Here is a 16,387-nt window from a genome sequence, read left to right on the forward strand (position 1 = left end):
GGAATCATTATACAAACAAACACGTAAAATAGTAGATAAGAAGTCAGTTTATTCTCATCATTGCCCAATACTCACAAAATATATCTTGTTGAGCTGGGAAAATGTAATGAGATATGCAAATGCTTGCCTCATGTACAAAATAATACACGGCCTTACCTCACCTCCGCTCAGACATTTTATCACCATACGCACACCTGTAACTAGGTCAACAAGAGCTGCAACAAGAGGAGACTGCGTTGTTCCATTAAGGAAGAGTTCATTCAGCCAATCTTCTTTTTCTTTTAAAGCTGCGCCAGCTAAAATCTTGCCTAGGGCGGCAAATTGGTCAGGGCCGGCCCTGGCTGTTGTTCACATGTAAACATATGTATCAGATGTCTCAGTCTGAAGCTGTGCTCCCTGCAGAGGTGTGACAGATGTGGAAAGGCCTTGACATAACAAGCACACGGCTCAGTGTGTGTATTCTCCTCTTCTGTTTTTTTAAAGTGTTAAAAATGAGAAGTTGCCAAATTCCTTTATAAAGTAAGAGGTCACTTTAGAAGGCTAAATAAATCAACCAATCAAATAGTGATGAATCCTCCTCTTAGCCAGTAGCACTCAGTCCCACTCAAACAGCTGTTATCCAAGCAGCTGCAACAGAACCATGCCGTGAGACGTGTGAGATCAGCCCTGAAGCAGCTGCAAGAGAACCATGCCGTGTGAGATCAGCCCTGAAGCAGCTGCAACAGAACCATGCCGTGTGATGTGTGAGATCAGCCCTGAAGCAGCTGCAACAGAACCATGCCGTGAGATGTGTGAGATCAGCCCTGAAGCAGCTGCAACAGAACCATGCCGTGTGATGTGTGAGATCAGCCCTGAAGCAGCTTCCTCACCGGAGAGAGGAGCTCTCAGTCCTCTGACCTGTGACCTGCTGTGAAACAGGGAATGTGAATGACACAATGTACAAACTACATAGTTGTTTTCTTTTTACAGTTTCTCGTAGCTGTTAGTTTATTGGCTGTGGTGTTGGACTTTGCCCACAACAGTGGAGCTTGTAGCCAATGGCAGGGCTGTGTTAGTGAGTGCAGCCTGTTGCCAGTGAACGGGAAGAGGGATCAGAAGTGCTTGTAACATATCAAGCTGTCAGACATTCTGCAGACGCTCTGCTGCCCACGGTGAGACCAGAGGACATTGCTCCTTGTCTTCCCCCTCTACTGGCTCGGCCCTCTGCTGCCCACGGTGAGACCAGAGGACATTGCTCCTTGTCTTCCCCCTCTACTGGCTCGGCCCTCTGCTGCCCACGGTGAGACCAGAGGACATTGCTCCTTGTCTTCCCCCTCTACTGGCTCGGCCCTCTGCTGCCCACGGTGAGACCAGAGGACATTGCTCCTTGTCTTCCCCCTCTACTGGCTCGGCCCTCTGCTGCCCACGGTGAGACCAGAGGACATTGCTCCTTGTCTTCCCCTTCTACTGGCTCGGCCCTCTGCTGCCCACGGTGAGACCAGAGGACATTGCTCCTTGTCTTCCCCTTCTACTGGCTCGGCCCTCTGCTGCCCACGGTGAGACCAGAGGACATTGCTCTTCTCGTCTCCCTCTACTGGCTCGGCCCTCTGCTGCTCAGGACGTCTGATGCCCTCGGAGTAGCTCACTGCAGCTCTGCATGTGTTCATGTCAGCGTGTAGTCGTGCTAGGTGCTATAGTATTTACTATGAAACATTCTGCCTCAGTGGATTCAAGCTGTCTACACTGGACTGCAACAGGCTGCTGACAGTGTGTGTGTGTGTGTGTGTGTGTGTGTGTGTGTGTGTGTGTGTGTGTGTGTGTGTGTGTGTGTCTGTGTGCGCACGCGTGTGTGTGTGTGCGTGCGTGCGTGCGTGCGTGTGTGTGTGTGTGTGCGTGCGTGTGTGCGTGCGTGCGTGCGTGTGTGTGTGTGTGTGTGTGTTCCTCAGATAAAGAGGAACTCTTCCAGAATGTACTGACGCAGGTGGCAGAACAGTTCTCCAGGTAAGCAGCATCAAACCTTCACCGTGAACTCATTCATGTTGATGGTCTACAATGGAGCACTACAGGGATATCTATATCGGTATCTATATCTTATATGATTGATTAAATAAACTTTGATTGAGGTATATATGTTTGTATACAAATACACAATAATATTTATTGTTCAGATGTTGTTTTCCCTCCCTCTCCATCTGCCTGCAGGGCATTCAAGATCAACGAGCTGAAGACCGAGGTCAGCAACCGTCTGGCCATGCTGGAGAAAAGAGTGGAACGTAAGCCCCCCCCCATTCTCAGGTGTACACCTTCTTCATAAGCTGTTTCGCTCACCAACAAACACAAATATATAAAGGGGCTTATGAATATGTTATTGAATCAATTCTTCCCCATCTGAACTGACCTAGCTCCTGCCCGGTGTGAAAGCTAAGCTAACAGTGCTAATCATTTGGATTTGATCTATGTGCATTGCATGCAGTGTGGTTGAGATATGCGAGTGCCAAAGAAGTACAGTAAGTCCCTTATAGACAACACTCCATTTTAATCCAGTTGAAAGTCCACTTTGGAAACGTTCATACCGTTTAAAGTCCAGTCTGCAGCAGGAGAGTGCTCTCATACGTCTCATACATGTCAGCTTTATGGGAATACCCCATTATCGTTCTACTCTTTCACATTGACGATGCTCTCAGAGACTGTTAGACATGCCACGTAGGTATCAGCAACGTTCAGACACCAAAGCTATTCTTGGCAAAAGATTGTCCTGAATTTCTCTTTGCAAATTAGGCTGTGTGTGAGCTTATGTTTAACTTTTGAGCTGCGCGATGCTATCCCTGTGCTGTGCTTCTGGGGACACAGCTGGGGTGCTTTCTACACGCATGATGCATGTCAGCTCTTCAGAAAAGCATGGTGTTTTGTGTCCAACCTGAGGGCCATGCTTCCAGCTCTGCATACCAGTATCACTATCTTAGTGTACTAAGATAGTGATAGATAGCACTACAAAAACAAGACAATTCAGTCTGACGGGAATGTCATTGGTTGTGTAGGTAATTGGTGTCAACCCAAAGGAAGCAGACCTGCAGGTGGGGTTGGAGTCGGAGAGATGTTCCTACAAGATGTTTGTGGAATCCATCCAGCAGTGGTTGAGATATCTCACTCTGAACCCTCTGACCGACCCAACACATGAAAAGATCCAATGATATACTTTCCGTCTATAAGCCGTTCTTAAGGGAGATTAAATAGTGTGTCTTGTCAAAAGAAACATTTTGTCATATGCTACTTGACTTTCTGGACTTCACTTAGCTTTGAAAGTATTATTAGTACAGTGGTTCTATCTGGAGCGATGTGTGCGCAGTGTGAGATAACGGCATGCCTTCAGTGCATGGTGTCCACACTTTATGATGCTGCGATTAGATAAGTGGACGATACACGTTATGTTGTCTGCTAAAACATCTCAAGAGGCTGTTGACCAGCTGCAATTACTAGCATCTAATGAACATTGACCACTTGGACTGACAGAGGGCAAAGTAAGGTGTCCTCTTCATGGTCAGGCCATTTCCCCTCAGCTGAGCTGTATCCCTCTCCAGGTTGTGGTGTGGATAACAGTGAGGAGGAAGTGTGCTGTGCTCACTATGCTGCAGCAGCCTACATCGTTACCTGCATGCCTGTTGGCATCTTTGCACTGGGTATCATGTAAATGTCTCAATTCTCTAAAGATCAAAGTCAGCAATAAAATAGGATCAATAAAGTTTCCCTACCATCATATTTTTTTATAATATCAGTCTGTGTTCTCAACAGGTCAGCTGCTAGAGTAATTACCTGCAGGAACATTTAATCAGTTATCGTTTATGCAATCATTGCTTCCTTCCTAGTAAGGCTGTGATTAAAGCTAAAGGTTAGGCAGAATATGTCAGTTGTTCATTGAGTTAACAGTTAAGTCAGCCACCAGACGCAGATTGCTGCAAGTGTCCCCCCTGGCTGAGCTGTGGATCTGTCCTCCATACATGCACATTGCTAATTGCTTGGTACTTCTGCTCTCCTGCAGAAAATGTGTGTATTGCACTGCCGAGCTGAATGACTTTGCACACACAGTTTTGGTTTGATAATATAAAGATGTGTGCATAACACCTAGAGTCGGTTCCATTGTAAACTTTTTTATGGCACTATAGCAGATTCATTTTCACACTAATACGTAGAATCAAATAAAACCCATCATAAAAATAATCATTTTTTCATAGTGACTTATTTACATATGTTTAATGATTATATAAAACAATAATGATTGATTGATTGATTGATTGATTGATTGATTGATTGATTGATTGATTGATTGATTGATTGATTGATTGATTGATTGATTGATTACATATTTACAAGCAGTTCTGAACAGAAATAAAGTTATTGAATTTATATGTTAAACATATAGTATCTAGGAAATGGTTCTCTGAGTCGTATTTTTCTGCAACCAAAACCAGGAAGTGCGGCGGCGTTGAAAAAAAGGCCCAACGGTGGGACTACAATTTATGTGTCATTCTGTGACATCATTATGGCCTTTGGGAAAGACAAATCTGAAAGTAAGGGTAATACTAACTAAATCAACTTCCCAGTACAAACACTTGTATAGCCCTTATATAAATCATTAGGGTCTAAGAGTTATAAAATGCACTAATAACTGAATCCAGAGTTAGTTTCTCTTTTCATTAATCTGACTACTCTGAAATCGGCCCTGACGCTGCGAATTTGAAGCGGGACTTAAGCAAAATGCAAGTGTGCACTCTCTATGGGCCCAGATAGCCATTTTGGCCTCATGGTTCATTGAGAAGTTCATTGAGAATGCTGAAGCACCCCCCGAATAAATGTGTGTTATTTTTATTAAATTAAATTAGAAAAATTATTGATTACATCAATGCAAATGTGAAACAAACACATTTTTGACCAAAAACATAAAGCCAACACAGGTGATATGATTAGGCCAATGGCCAGCACCCATTAGATTTTTGACCTACCCATAGGCTAAATTACTTTGTGACACTGGAGTGACTTCCTGTTAGCTAGAGCGCCAAATTATTTGCTAACAGCAAAGTGAAAAATTTATCGTTTTTTAGTCCTTAAACGTCCACATGTGGACACTCAATCAAAACCACCTGAACGCGAGAGGGATTCTGCACATAATAGCCTCGTGAGTACAAGTAGCTTACTTCTGGATCTCTGTGTTTCATTCAAGCTCTGCTCTGTGTGTGTGTGTGTGTGTGTGTGTGTGTGTGTGTGTGTGTGTGTGTGTGTGTGTGTGTGTGTGTGTGTGTGTGTGTGTGTGTGTGTGTGTGTGTGTGTGTGTGTGTGTGCGCGCGTGCGTGCGTGTGTGTGTGGCACGAGCCATTTTGTGTGCGTGCGCGAGCGAGCGAGAGCTCGCGCACCGGTGGGTATCTACCGGAGATCGTTGTGGTTAGCATCTGGTGCTAGCTAGCCAAGCTAACGGATATAAGGAGCTTTTTCAACAACAAGGTGGAGGGAGAACTCTCTCCTGTCAGACTGAGAGTCTCAGATAACCTCAGCTCAGGTGAAGTAAAGGACTCTCAGTGTTTAGATAGTTAACTTTAGTCTAGTTATCTCAGTGGGTCTCAAACGGGTCCACCCCCCACTTGTAAAAATAGCATTTTACCCCTGCTTATGCCGTGAGCTGATTACTGAGCTTTCATTGTAACAGTCGCGGGTGCACTGTGTGTGCGTGTGGGGAGTGTTGCAGTAGAAAATTCAACTGTAGCACTGGTGCATTAATGGGAAACCCTTAATGTTTGAGCACCCTCTATGAAACATCAAGCTACCCCACAGCACCCCCTAGAGAAAATCTCTGGTGCCGCCACTGCGTCCAGTGCATAAACATGGCTGAGTCAACAGCGATAACTTTCGAGAGGGGTGGAGGTCTGCCCATTATATTGAGTTTGTCCGAAGAAAGGACAGGAATGTGACGGTGAGGTGCAAACTGTGTCCAGGCCAGAAGCTTTTATCCACTGCTGCAAACACAACGTCAAACCCCAACAAGCACCTGCAAAGACAACATGCTAACGTGAAGCTAATAGCTAAGGAGGACCTCCGAATCCAGAGAGAGGATGTCGAGTAAAGTAACGAGTACTTTAGGTGCGCCGCATTTGCCCTTCAGATGAGGCTCCTTCCGCAAAATGAAGTACCCTCCACAGTCTGCCATCAGTTGCTATGGTGAAGCCTGTGGTTCCATCTGCTGAGCAACAGTTCTGCTGGAACTCTTGTCTTTTTGTCTCTACTTGTTACAACTTGTATTTGCCGTACTCTTCATTAACTGTTATTGCTCAGGTTAATCTCGCCCCCTTCGACGTAAGCGTTAAGTATTGGTTCTTGGTTCTTGCCGGGCAGCCGAGTGGGGTCAGCTAAGAACCGGTTTCCGGTGCTTAGAGCCGGCTGTGTGTGTGTGTGTGTGTGTGTGTGTGTGTGTGTGTGTGTGTGTGTGTGTGTGTGTGTGTGTGTGTGTGTGTGTGTGTGTGTGTGTGTGTGTGTGTGTGTGTGTGTGTGTGTGTGTGTGTGTGTGTGTGTGTGTGTGTGTGTGTGTGTGTGTGTGTGTGTGTGTGTGTGTGTGTGTGTGTGTGTATTCGCCTGTAAGTTAAATCCGCAGGGAGATTCGGTTCAGTTGGATCACATAATGTAACGCAGTAACGCACCCATTTAAATCGCAGTAACTATAATGGCGTTACTTAATGGGAATAGGTAACTAGTAACGCTATTAGTTACCGCAAAAAGTATTTGCCCAACACTGAGTACGGCAAATAAAAGTTGTAACAAGCAGTAAGCTGAGCAAAGTGACTAGAATGCAACCACACACTTATAAAAAACACTCACTTTATATAGTCATTCTGTTTATTCTTCAGATTCAGATTCAGATTCAAATTTATAGTCATTACGTAAACATGTACTAGTGACGAAATGTAAGTTTAGGCATCTGACCAGAAGTGCAAAAAAGCAGTGCAGGAGACCAGGTGGTAAGACTACCCTTATAAAGGGTTTACGAATAGTTTGTTTAACATTTATAACTGCCAAAAGGGAGCCTTATTGTAAAGTGTGAAACACATCACCATCTATTGATGAGTCACTAACATTTATAACTACTGAAAGGATGCGTTGTTTTTAAGTTTAATACACATGTCCATTTTTGAATGAGTTATAACATTCACACTTACCTAATACACATTTCTCACATGAAATGCAAAGTAAGATGCAACAGAACCAGCCTGCGGAGGAAGAAGAGCCGCTGTCGAGCTTTCTTGGTGATGGTGGTGGTGTGAAGAGTCCATGTCAGGTCCTCAGTGATGTGGACACAGAGGAACCCGAAGCTGCTAACTCTCTCCACGTAGTCCCATTGATGGCGATGGGGGCGTGTCCCTCTCTCTGCTGCTTCCTGTAATCCACAATCAGCTCCTTGGTTTTGATAACGTTGGGATGGAGGTTGTTATCCTGGCACCAAGATGTCTGGTTTTCGACCTCCTCTCTGTACGACGTCTCGTCGCCGTCTGTGATCTGGCCGATGACGGTCGTGTTGTCAGCAAACTTCCCGATGGTGTTGGAGCTGTGTGTGGCCATGCAGTCGTGAGTGAACAGGGAGTAGAGGAGAGGGCTGAGCACGCAGCCTTGAGGGGCTCCGGTGTTGAGGATCAGGGTGGAGGATGTGATGTTTCCCACCCACACATCCTGGGGTCTGCCCGTCAGGAAGTTCAGGATCCAGTCACAGAGGGCGCTGTTGAGCCTGAGGTCCCTGAGCTTGATGACCAGCTTGGAGGGCAGAATGGTGTTGAAAGCTGAACTGTAATCAATGAACAGCATTCTCACATATGTGTTCCTCTGGTCCAGGTGGGAGAGGGCAGTGTGGAGGGGGTGGGTGATGGACCTGTTTGCTCTGTAGGCAAACTGCAGGGGGTCCAGAGAGTCAGGGAGGGAGGAGGTGATGAAGGTTTTGACTAACCGCTCAAAGCACTTCATGATGATGGAGGTGAGTGCTACTGAGGCTGGTGATTTTAGTCTTTTTGGGGACAGGAATGAGGGTGGAGTGTTTGAAGCATGTGGGGACTACAGACTGCAGCAGGGACCTGTTAAAGATGTCTGTGAACACCTCTGCCAGCTGAACTGCACACACCCTGAGAACACGGCCAGGGATGCCATCAGGTCCAGGAGCCTCGTGTGGGTTAACCCTTTAAAGGATTTACACACATCTGCCCTGTTTAAGACAAAAGGGCAGGGCTGCTGATCCTTCTCTGCACCCCCAGCCTGGTTGCTCTCAAATCGTGCAAGAAAACTGTTCAGCTCATCTGGGAGAGATGGGCGCTGCTGATTGCTCTCCGGAGTTCATACCTAGAATTCCTGTAATCGTCCAAATCTCCAGCTCTGTGCGCGATAGTGCGCGCTTTCAGTTTGCCACGCACCTCGCCGTTTATCCAGGGCTTTTGATTAGGGAATGTTCGTACTGAAACCTTCGGTACCACGTCATCGATGCATTTCCCAATGAAGCAGATGACCGTGTAACAGCCGATGTGTTAAAAAGTATCTCAGCAGAACTTTCTTCATGTTGGCGGTATTAAAGTCTACAGTATTATCCCACTTAATGCTAGCAGAGAGACAGGAAGCTAACAACAGCAGTCACTGGAATTACCTGTCACTCAATGTGACCACGCCCTAATTTATGCATAACTTTAAGGCTTAATATAACTTAAACAAATTATAAATGTTAGTAACTCATAAATAAATGGTCATAAAGAGATGCCAAGAAACATCCAGATGGATGGGGGAAGAATCAACTCGGTGAACAACAGATACCAAGGATGCTGGCTGATGTCCAAATGGACATAAGTGTCCCGTTGTCCCTGTATTCTTCAGAAGAAGAAGAAGAGGCGAAGCCTTCTGGTTCTGATGCTCCATTTTCACGTGTGCTAGCGAAAATAATCTCTAGTGCGTCTGTAACTGTTGTGTTTTTTTTTGCCATTTTCTCAGTCTCTGTCTTGTTTCCTCACATACGTTCACTGATGGGAGACACGTGGTTTATGTTTTTTTCTTGGTCGGTGTAATGATAGGTGTTTATGCGTCGGTAGGACCTTAGTGATTTCTTGAGTGTCCATTTGTCATTTCAGACCAACATAGCTGCAGCTGCCAGAGATTTACTTGACCGACATACAATACAATCAAATCCCACACAGTGGAACGCAAAGTCAAGCTGCTTTGAGCGGCCTTATTGGCTGCTGTGAGTCGTCGGGTAAAGTCTCACAATAGGTACCGCTGGAAAGCTAAAGTTCCAGCGATTCGGTGGTTATCTGCATGATATTTGTACTCCTTATAATTGGAAAATATCTGATTAAATACGTAGAATATGCGCACTTCGACAGGGCGCTGCGAGCGTCGACTCCAGAGGGAAGCCATCATGCTCTTACTTTGAAACCTTGAAATGCGGAAATGTCGTCATCGGCAGATCACGTGGTGTCCGAAAATAACCGAGTGACACGAGCAGATTTCGGTCGAGACCGGCGGAAAGTTTGTCTCAAAACTCTGTGTGTAAAAAGACGATCCGTGATATAGTATTCACAGATCTTTTTTGTATTTGTGAAAATATTTAGCGTATTTGCAGATCCGTTTTACATTTGCACATTTATTTGTGAGTTTATAAACCTTTTAACTGCATTTGTGGATGGTGTTTTACATTTACTAATCACATATTTACACACAAATAATTGTTACAAATGAGACAAATCTAAGCCCATAGACTTGGGACTTGCTTGAGACTTGCTTGAGACTTGGAGGTTAAGACTTGAGACTTGCTCATGACTTGTACATGTATGACTTACTCCCACCTCTGGGTACTTGCTTTCAAGCAGAACAGGGCAAACAAATTTAGCAGGAGTGTTTACTGTTCGGCGTAATCACGTACTTTATAACTTAGATGACCAAATATGTACATATGCTGACAGTTATTTTACTCTTATTTGTACTCATCTCCTATTTTATAGTCTTTTATTATTATTATTATCATTTTAATTTTTTCTTGATTTTATTTATTTTTGATTTTATTAATCTGTGTGAATCTTTGCTGTCCTGCTTTTTCACGCTTACCCTGTTGCTGCTTTGTACAACTGAATTTCCCCTCGGGGATTAATAAAGGTTCATCTTAATTTATCGTACAACATCCTCGACAAGTTCTGTAGTCCTATTCAGCCACATGTTAACAACCATACTTTTTCAGACACGTAAACTCTTCAAAAACCACCAGTGGGGTCACTGCTGATGTATTTAATGTCGTGGAACAAAACGTGATCCGTCTCTTGAATTTGTGTTAACCACAGACCTTATTTCGAGCTATTTTACAAAATCCTATGGAGAAATCCCATTGGCTCTGAGACGAGGGAACCGGTGGTGGTAAAATGCTAACTCAATTCCGGGTTTTAGGACTCGTCACTGCACCACTCTGTAATACATCCATGCTTTGTCTGCACATGTGTGTCCATGTGATCTTCAGTCGCCCTCTAGTGGCGTATCCAAATAACATTCTCTCATATCACATTACCAGATAAACCACTCAACAGAACACATAATAACAGTAGATACTTTGATCACACACTAGTCGTGAAACCTGAGTGAGATAATGCCTCATGTTTGTTTATTTGGGACTGACAGCAAGGCTCTGTTAGTTTATGATCACATTATGTCTTCTTGTGAATAGAAGGAAGTGAGATCAATCAATCAGGGGTCTTCCTCTGGTTACATGATGACCTGGCATTTTAGATTGTCTCCAGTAGTCCTAAGTGATTAATAATATTGATTTTATTTCTTACAAATCAATACATGGGCTACACAGGTTGTCATGTCCGACTATCACAAGTAGAATCATAATGAAAACTACGCTGGTAAAATGTGCCTGTAGAAAACGGCTTAGGCCTATGCCACAATAGGATAGCAACAAGTAGTCAACATAGTCAGATTAGCTTCGGTTGCTATGCTAACATGATTTTAGTTATACCAGAGAAACTTTAATAGCAGCGTTGTGATGCCAAACAGCGTCAATTCAGTCTGAAACACATTCACTTATGGGGATGGGGGATATTTATCAGCTGCTTGTGTGCCAGTCAGACAGTGAATACTTTACAGTAGTACAGACGTTTTTGGTGAAGCGTGTATCGTTTTAGGTCGTTGACAAACGAAGCCTCGCTGCCCGTCGATACCACGTGACTGCTTCAGATAGTGCTTCAGATCGGGTTGAACCACTGACACTTCACGGTTTTACAACACTCATATTACCATGATGGGATTATGAGAGCTCAGACCCTCACTTACAGTGGGGCAAACATTTAGTCAGCCACCAATTAAGTTCTCCCACTTAAAAAGATGAGAGAGGCCTGTAATTTTCATCCTAGGTACACTTCAACTATGAGAGACAGAATGGGGGGAAAGAATCCAGGAAATCACATTGTAGGATTTGTAATGAATGAATTGGTAAATTCCTCGGTAACATAAGTATTTGGTCACCTACAAACAAACAAGATGTCTGGCTCTCACAGACCTGTAACCTCTTCTTTAAGAGCCTCCTCTGTCCTCCACTCGTTAACTGTATTAATGGCACCTGTTTGAACTCATTACCAGTATAAAAGACACCTGTCCACAACCTCAAACAGTCACACTCCAAGCTCCACTATGGCCAAGACCAAAGAGCTGTCAAAGGACACCAGAAACAAAATGGTAGACCTGCACCAGGCTGGGAAGACTGAATCTGCAATAGGTAAGCAGCTTTGTGTGAAGAAATCAACTGTGGGAGCAATTATTAGAAAATGGAAGACATAAAAGACCACTGATAATCTCCCTCGATCTGGGGCTCCTCGCAAGATCTCACCCCGTGGGGTCAACATGATCACAAGCACGGTGAGCAAAGATCCCAGAACCACACGGGGGGACCGAGTCCATGACCTGCAGAGAGCTGGGACCAAAGTAACAAAGGCTACCATCAGTAACACACTACGCCGCCAGGGACTCAAACCCTGCAGTGCCAGACGTGTCCCCCTGCTTAAGCCAGTACATGTCCAGGCCCATCTGAAGTTTGCTAGAGAGCATGTAGATGATCCAGAAGAGGATTGGGAGAATGTCATATGGTCAGATGAAACCAAAATAGAACTTGTTGGTAAAAACTCAACTAGACGTGTTTGGAGGAGAAAGAATGCTGAGTTGCATCCAAAGAACACCTACTGTGAAACATGGGGGTGGAAACATCATGCTTTGGGGCTGTTTTTCTGCAAAGGGACCAGGACGACTGATCCGTGTAAAGGAAAGAATGAATGGGGCCATGTATCGTGCGATTTTGAGTGACAACCTCCTTCCATCAGCAAGGGCATTGAAGATGAAACGTGGCTGGGTCTTTCAGCATGACAATGATCCCAAACACACCTCCCGGGCAACGAAGGAGTGGCTTCGTAAGAAGCATTTCAAGGTCCTGGAGTGGCCTAGCCAGTCTCCAGATCTCAACCCCATAGAAAATCTTTGGAGGGAGTTGAAAGTCCGTGTTGCCCAGCGACAGCCCGAAAACATCACTGCTCTAGAGGAGATCTGCATGGAGGAATGGGCCAAAATACCAGCAACAGTGTGTGAAAACCTTGTGAAGACTTACAGAAAACGTTTGACCTCTGTCATTGCCAGCAAAGGGTATATAACAAAGTATTGAGATGAACTTTTGTTATTGACCAAATACTTATTTTCCACCATAATTTGCAAATCAATTCTTTAAAAATCAGACAATGTGATTTTCTGGATTTTCTTTTTTTTCTCATTCTGTCTCTCATAGTTGAGGTGTACCTAGGATGAAAATTACGGGCCTCTCTCATCTTTTTAAGTGGGAGAACTTGCACAATTGGTGGCTGACTAAATACTTTGTTGCCCCACTGTATATGGAGGATGGAACATGATATAAGTATAAATATATAAATGCATACTAAATGTATAAATAAAAACATGAATAAATAAGGCAATACATAAATAAATACAGGAATAAATAAATAAACAAATAAATAAATGGAGAGATAAATAAATGTGTACAATATTGATACAAATTGATTACATGAAAATAGGATTTCATGTTGGTTGTTTAGAGTTATTCTAAGGCTTTACTCATTGGGAACTCAGTATAAGAAAGATCACACTGTTGAGATGTCATATCTGCCTGTTTTACACATGTTGACCAACAGGGGGGTTGTGCTCAAATAAAGCCTCATGAGATGAACCCTTTTGCAAACCAATTGGCTGGAAAGCTTCATAAGGCTTCATCTCGCCATCACTACTTTACAGCGGACGCTGCCGTGAGTTAACGGTAGACTGAACTCTTCCGTGAGTTAACGGGAGATAAACTCCGGTGGACGAGCAGCACTGCAGCGGTCGGTAAATGCCGCTGAACCACATTAATAAACAATGAACCACGGCACTCTGGAGAAAAGTACAAGGGTTGAGAAGTAGTTATTTAATTTTATCTGGCTTCGTACGATTAAAAGCAACACGATCATCGACCAGATGCAGTCCCCCATTGTTGTTGTGGTGAGTGGCGTTTGGGAGAAACGTAAACTGTGACGTCATGACGCAGCAGCGGCAGCACCAGTCGGGCTCTGAGCGGTGGAAACACAAGTGGTGCTACAGAGAAGAACCAGTTCAGCACCAGAAAAGCACAAGGACGGATCTTGAACCGGAGCCGGTTTGATGGAAAAGGGGCATAATGTGCCCTCTCAACATACATCCTCAAGTAGAGACAAAAAGACAAGAGTTCCAGCAGAACTGTTGCTCAGCAGATGGAGCCACAGGCTTCACCATGGCAACTGATGGCATAACACCATTGGTGTTTGCTGTGCGACCTCAGTGTGTCTGTGTGTGCGTGTTGGTGTCTCTACATGCGTGTGTGGGCTGTGTGTAATGCATAATGCCTTCACACACATGTGTTGCAGCTTTTTTGGTAAACGTCTTCTTATGTTCTGACCTCATATGGTTCCATGTGATGTGCCTCCATTTCCTAATAGTCCACAATGACCCTTTCAGTCACCATGACATCATGGCCTGAGTTTGCTTTGGTCACCATGGCAATTTCCCTTAACTCTACAGAAGAAAGCCTTCTGGAGCAGAGAGCGGTGCTCTGATCCACAGGTATGGACTGACAGTGTTCAGTGTGAACCTGGACTCAAATGCATACCTTTCAACTGGATTTGCATTAAATACTAAATAGTTGGAAGCAGATTGTTTATTTTTACATCGTTTCAATGAATAATAAACTAATTAAATTAATTAAATTCAAGGCACATTGGATTTAAACTGCTGCAGAACAGACAGTTGTTTCATGAACTAGTGGAAAAATGATCTCCAACACTCAAAGTGATTTCTTTCAGTTCCCACTCTCCCCAACTAGGTAGCCTGTAGTAATACTTTCAGATCTGACGCACAGCCACTTCACACAAGCATGCCAACTGCCTGGATACCTGGTTGCTATGGCAACATTGTGGCGCCCACACAGATCTCCATCCTCTCATGACTTTAGTCGCCATGGTCACCTCCCTAATAGGAGCTGGAGAAAGGTGGACTGATGAAGGAGGCAAAGAGAGGAGGAGCAAGTCATATGATGACATATGAGAGTTCTGACACACAGCTGCTCATATCACTGCTGCTGGACTCCACACACAGCTGTTCATATCACTGCTGCTGGACTCCACACACAGCTGTTCATATCACTGCTGCTGGACTCCACACACAGCTGTTCATATCACTGCTGCTGTACTCCACACACAGCTGTTCATATCACTGCTGCTGGACTCCACACACAGCTGTTCATATCACTGCTGCTGGACTCCACACACAGCTGTTCATATCACTGCTGCTGGACTCCACACACAGCTGTTCTTATCACTGCTGCTGGACTCCACACACAGCTGTTCATATCACTGCTGCTGGACTCCACACACAGCTGTTCTTATCACTGCTGCTGGACTCCACACACAGCTGTTCATATCACTGCTGCTGGACTCCACACACAGCTGTTCATATCACTGATGCTGGACTCCTCAGAATGCTGAAGTCTCGGGGAGTGGGCGTTCATGGTCCACAGCTGCAGGATATTTGTCCCTCTCTCTCCCCCCGCCTACACCAACTCTCAGACATCCTCCAACCCTGCTGCTTGCTCTCAGTCTCTCAACTTATGAATCACTTATGGGCACTCACTATGGTAGCATAAAGTTGACTTCATATATCTGATTGGGCACTGACAGACTTAAATATCTAGCTTACTAATGCCGCTGAGGGTTTTTGGTGCAGCACAGCAACAAGTGACTTGCAGCCTTATCATTATCCAACATGTCATCACAGTATATGATGTTTTGATTGATCTCTGCTCTGATTGAGGGACAGCTTAGCCTAATATAACCCCACTCATCACCTGCAACTGGCCCTGCCACAGTTTAAGGGTCTGCTCACACACCTGGACATGTTCTACACAAAACAAGAGCTCACTGTTTACTTGCATGTATATTCGATGGAACCGTTCACCTGCTTTAATGAAGCTAACTCTACTCTTGGTTCATGGTTGCTATACAAAATATGAAATGCTTGCTTAATCCATCAATGTCAAGATTTGTGCCAAAGCTTTTTATAAGTAGGGTGTACATGAATGGCAGGGAATGTGTTTTTTTGCTGCATTAATTGACTGTTGATTGAACAACAAATCAAATGGCAAAAGAACAGTTATAGGCCAGTTTGAACTGAGTGAATAAATGACTCTCTGTCTGCAGTGGAGGGGATGAAGGTGGTGGAGATAGAGAAATGTCGCAACGACATTAAGAAGCTCCGTGAGGAGATGGCATCAAGAACCAACAGGTGACAGCAACACGTTGAGCAATCACTGAATACACCTGCTTTCAAGAGAGTAACACAGAGCTGGGCTCGCTGCTGTCTTATTAACACAGCGACCACATGTCCTGGACAAACAGCTGATACTGAACTGCCATGCCACTCAGCCTTTGATGCAACATGCTCAGTTGTCCGAAAACCCGCCGAAGGTGCTAAGTAGTGCTGTCAGGGCCTTATGGGCCGTAGGGCCAATGTGATTGGCTGAAAGATGAGCAGGCATGACAACACCATTGTCCTGAAAAATGACATTAGAAAATAAGAAAGTGGCATGACAAATTGTCAATTGAAAAATGCCATTATGAAATAAAAAAAGAAATGTTAAAATAAAGGGCGTTTGATTTTTTTATTATCAAAAAGGAACATATTCAATTGGTAAAGCATTACTTAGGGTCACTGGCAGTTCTAGGATAAGAGTAAGTACATGTACCACTCGAATACATGTCATATGTATTTTTGATACGTAATTTTGAATTTTCAGTATTGATGTAATGATATTTCT

The 16,387-nt window shown here is 44.3% G+C and overlaps 1 protein-coding gene across 1 annotated transcript in view; it reads left to right on the forward strand.

Moving 5' to 3' along the window:
* Window positions 1-16,387, forward strand: part of pde9aa (phosphodiesterase 9aa) — a 56,388-nt gene that overhangs the window by 26,153 nt on the left and 13,848 nt on the right. The window contains 4 exon segments of the mRNA XM_034110331.1: window positions 1,926-1,980; window positions 2,182-2,252; window positions 15,771-15,855; window positions 16,367-16,373. Coding sequence (XP_033966222.1) covers window positions 1,926-1,980; window positions 2,182-2,252; window positions 15,771-15,855; window positions 16,367-16,373 — 218 coding nt within the window.

This window comes from Pseudochaenichthys georgianus, chromosome 21 (genome assembly GCF_902827115.2).
Source record: "Pseudochaenichthys georgianus chromosome 21, fPseGeo1.2, whole genome shotgun sequence".
NCBI lineage: Eukaryota > Metazoa > Chordata > Actinopteri > Perciformes > Channichthyidae > Pseudochaenichthys > Pseudochaenichthys georgianus.